Source organism: Chaetura pelagica, unplaced genomic scaffold (genome assembly GCF_000747805.2).
Source record: "Chaetura pelagica isolate M959 unplaced genomic scaffold, ChaPel_1.0 scaffold32, whole genome shotgun sequence".
In the NCBI taxonomy this organism is placed as follows: domain Eukaryota; kingdom Metazoa; phylum Chordata; class Aves; order Apodiformes; family Apodidae; genus Chaetura; species Chaetura pelagica.
Window position 1 is genome coordinate 320,137 of NW_009952368.1, and position 4,751 is coordinate 324,887.

At 46.6% G+C, this 4,751-nt stretch overlaps 1 protein-coding gene across 1 annotated transcript in view; it reads left to right on the forward strand.

Annotated features, from left to right (window-relative positions):
* ARHGAP32 (Rho GTPase activating protein 32) overlaps positions 1-4,751 on the forward strand; it is a 150,132-nt gene that overhangs the window by 85,407 nt on the left and 59,974 nt on the right. The window contains exon 9 of the mRNA XM_010008099.1: positions 3,658-3,739. Coding sequence (XP_010006401.1) covers positions 3,658-3,739 — 82 coding nt within the window. The remainder of the gene's footprint in view (positions 1-3,657; positions 3,740-4,751) is intronic.

A 4,751-nucleotide genomic window follows, 5' to 3' on the forward strand; every position in this document is an offset into this window, starting at 1 on the left:
CTAACCTGCACAAAACCCACCCCTCTGTTGTGTAACTTGGGGTTATCATCTCCTGGCAAAATTGGCACCCCCAGCTGAGTGAGTGGGTGGGAGAAGCTGGACATTATCCTGGGTTCTGGATGGGTTCTTCAGCTCTGTGGGTCACCTGAGCAGAAGGGAAAGGCACAGGCCAGGCTCAATTGCTGGGAGCCAGAGATGAGAGAAGCAAGGTCTGCTGCTCCCTAGTGCTGCTGGTTCAAGTTCTGTTCCTGTGCTGTCATATCTTAACAAAAAGCATATTCCAGGTTTTTAGCACTAAGTATGGTGGATTCCAGTTTGTCCTCTTACTTGGATAAAATGTTGCCTTCCGGGATTTTGTGGGTGTGGGAAGCAGAAGTTAACCTGCTATTTCTATTTACTGTTGCTTCCCTTAGGGAATTTGGAATAATTTCAAAGTCTGGAGACACCTGGACACACCATGCATGACATTGCTTGGGGGTTTATGGGTGAAAATCAACTTGGATTAGGTAAAAGACGTTTTTTTCCTTGGAGATTAAAGGAAATTGTGCAAGATCATAGAATCATAGAATGGTTTGGGTTGGAAGGAACCTTAAAGATCATCCAGATCCACCCCCCTGCATGGGCAGGGACACCTCCCACCAGCCCAGGCTGCTCCAAGCCCCATCCAACCTGCCCTTCAACACTGCCAGGGATGGGGCACCCACAGCTTCCCTGGGCAACCTGGGCCAGGCTCTCACCACCCTCACACTCAAGAATTTCCCCCTCATGTCTCACCTCCATCTCCCTCTTCCAGTTTTAATCCCTTCCCCCTTGTCCTCTCCCTCCCTGCCCTTGTCCCAGGCCCCTCCCCAGCTTTCCTAGAGCCCCTTCAGGCACTGGAAGCTGCTCTAAGGTCTCCCTGGAGCCTTCTCTTCTCCAGGCTGAACAGCCCAACTCTCCCAGCCTGGCTCCAAAGCAGAGCTGCTCCACCTCTTGGATCATCTTCATGGCAGTTCTCTGGACTCTCTTGAAGATCTTCATGACCTTCTTGTGTTGGGGGCTCCAGAACTGGACCCATTTCTCCAGCTGTGGTCTCACGAGATCCATGTAAAGGGGTAGAATCTCCTCCCCAGACCTGCTGGCCACGCTGCTTTTGCTGCAGGACACGGGTGGTTTCTGGGCTCCAGCACACGGTGCCTGCCCATGTTGAGCTTCTCATCCACCATCACCCCCAGGTCCTTCTCCCCTGGATTATTTTCAATCCATTCTCCCACCAGTCTGTATTTCTGCTTGGGATTGCCCCAACCCAGCTGCAGGACCTTGTACTTGGGCTGGTTGAACTTCATGCAGTTAGCACAAGCCCACCTCTCCAGCCTGTCAGGGTCCCTCTGGGTGGATCCCTTTCCTCCAGCCTGTCAGGGTCCCTCTGGGTGGATCCCTTCCCTCCAGCCTGTCATCTCCCCACACACTTTGGTGTCGTTGGCAAACTGGCTGAGGCTGCACTCAGGGCCACTGGCCGTGTCACTGACGAAGATGTCAAATAGCAGTGGTCCAAGTACTGACCCTTGGGGAACACCACTCATCAGAGGTCTCCATCTGGAGATGGAGCTCCATGGAGCTGTTCATCACTACTCTTTGGGCATGTAGAGAAGGGACTGCTGGCCAGACTCACAGTGCTGGCTGCCTGGTGGCTCCAAAGGATTTCATGGATGTGCTGACATGGATGGTAGCAGCTTTGGCCCAATTCTCCTCTTTCCATCAGCCTGGGGCCCATCCCCTGGCTCCTTGCCATGGATTGTTGCAGCACTTGCCCAATCTGTGGCTGTCTCTAGTGACTTGATGCTTTCAGCTGTCCAGGTCACATGCCTGACACAGGGCAGGAAATCTTGGTCTGGGGTGTCTCAGAAGGGTGGTGGTGTTTGGATTACATGTCACGGTACAGAAGCTGTGTTGGAGGTGGGATATGGGAGGACAAGGTCTGGAAATATGGACTAAGGATAGAAGGTGCCAAGGGAGCTGGTCTGGCTGGACTTCCACTTGGGATAAGAGTAAGAAGGAAGACACTGGAAAGTGGAGAGAAGGTTGGGACGCTGAGAAGTGTAAAATTCCTACCTGGTTGTGTCTTGGCCTGAATCCTTCAATATTGAAAGGGAAATAATTTCACTTCTCCCCAGATGGAGCCACCTTTGAGTGGAATGGGAATTTCTGGAGGCACATCCTATTGAGACAAAAAATGAAGATCCTCCCCATGCTCTAGTCTCCAGCCCTGGTGCTGGTTTAGATAATCTCTCCAGCAAGTCTGAGCTAGAAAGGAAGCAGGGAAAAGTGCTGTGCTGAAGGGCTGCAAAGCAATCCCAGGACCCTGCTGTGGCTTGGGCCCTTGGAGATGCCAGTGGTGCTGGCAGCAGAGAAGCTGCTGCATCCAGTGCTTGTCACCATGCTGGGCACAGCAGTGCTCTGGGGTAGCCCAGGGTGGGGTGTTGCTTTTGAAGCAGCTTCAAATATTTGCTGTGGAGAGTCTTGCTTCGGGGGTTGTTTCTGGAATATTCTTTCTGTTTCAGCTCAATTAGCAGATACACCAGTAAATCATCCTAGTTGAGCAGCCTGGGGGGGTGTCAGCTCCTCTCTCCAAGCAGTTTGCAGGAATGGATGTTGTGGCAACATTCTCCTTTGCCCTTTGCTGAGAGGATAACTGAGGCACAACAGTTGTGTGGATTTGTCCATATCCAGGAGCAGATAATAAGAAACACACCATGAGTTTTGCCTTGTGGCAGAGATATTTTTTCTGCATCGTGCTGTTTCTTCTAAAAGCATTTGTGTTTATTCCTAGTCAAATTACTGGGTTCTTACTTACAAATGTAGAACTCATTTTACTCCATGTATATCTTATTAAACCTATTCTCAGTTCTAAGATTGAATTAAATTCAATCTAGTTAAAACCATATTTGAACTTTTTAGGAAGGCCTTTAAACATGTTTAATTGTGGCCCTTCAGGAGTATCCCTTGTTACCCATACTCATCAGACCAAGCACACACAGCAAGGGGAGGACACAGAAGAGATCTTTGTGCACTCAAAGTGTCTTCTCCTGGCTTGTCCTACAAGAATTTGCCTTTTTCTGCAGTGGGACTGTGCAGACATGCAAATCTATTGACCCATACTTGATTTAAGTTTTTTAAAGGAATAAAATGTTAAAGGGCTTGTGAATATAGTGTTGTGACAGTGAAAAAAGGTCAAGTGTTTATGAGATCTGAGTACAGATAGCTGGGATGCTGAAAGCTGAAACCTCTGGCTCTCCTCATTACATTTCATGTCACAGACAAGCAGCCAGGTGCAGGAAGCCCAGCTGAAATCCTTCTCTCTGGAGTTTCCCCTGATTTGTAAGGGTGTGTAGCACACTTGTCCTCTCCCATCTCTGTTGCAAGTTGAGTATCTCTGTCCTGTGTACCAGGCTTAGAAAACAGACTGAGAAATGTATTTTACAGAACCAATTATTAGGTTTGTAGAATTTTTGGCTGCCTCCTTATAAAAAAAATAATTACTCCTACCCTGGTCATTTTATGTTGGATCATGTTGTGAAGCAGAGTTCAAGGAAGATGTTTAACAGTTGGCTGGTTTCTCAGTTCAGATCTTAAAAACACTCCACTCATACTCTGCCTCTCTCTCTGTTTTTACTACAGGTTGGATTTTTCCCTAGTGAGTGTGTTGAACTAATTAATGACAAAGTTCCTCAGTCCGTGACCAATTCTGTGCCAAAACCAGGTATGTGTATCATGTTTTATGATGCAGTGGAAGAAAATAGAGGTGTCTTCTTGGTGTTTCATGTTTCATATCTCCTTCATACATACCATGTTCTACTCTGTGTATTGATCATCTTCATACACACCGTGTTATCCTGTCTGTGTTATCACCCACATGTTACCTCTCTGAACAGTCCCCACTCTTGACTCTCCTTTCACCTGCAGTGTTTTCTAAGCTCCTGCCAATGTCCATCATCTGCCTGATTGGAAAGATTTTAAGCTTGTAAGAATTTAAGATTCCTTCAGTGATCTGTAGTTAGTGATTCCATCCAACGTCCCAGTTTTTGGTGTCCAGAGAATGTTGGATGCTAGGGATTTTCAATAGTGAACATACAGGCAACCCAAAAATGTTTATGCTGATTTAGATGGAATAGATTAATTTGGTACTGGAAGCTTCTTTCTGTTTGGGGACTGATGGAGAAAGTCAGATACAACAGAACTTGGAATCCTAATTGTTTCTGCTCTGGGTGTATGGCTCCATCTACTTCTGCTGCCTTCTGGACAGTCTTGTTTTGTATGAAAAACAGGCAGATTAATACCAAGTTCTGCCTATGATGGGTAAAATAAATAGAAAAGGAGATCTTGGATGTGATCCTGCTGTCATCCCAGCACACTCTGGAAGTGACTGCAGTTAGATGTGCTGGAATAACTGAGATCTCTGCAGAATTTACTGGTGGTGAAGCTTTTGTTTTATTCTTCCAATTATGTTTTTTATCTACTTATATATATCAAGACAGAGCTGTCTGTCTTCTGTATCAAGAGAAAGCAGTTTGAAGTTGCAGATCCTTCTGAAACCCTCCTGCAGTGGGCAAGTGGAGGGGGAAAGCAGCTTAACTGGTGTTCTCTTCTCTTTAATCATGTTCCTTATCTTAAGAGATTGCTGAGTGGATAGTTTAAAACAAGTAGATGTGATTCAAAAGCTGGACTTTTACTGAGGGAAAGGCATTTTATCAGATTTTGTTTTACAGCTTGGA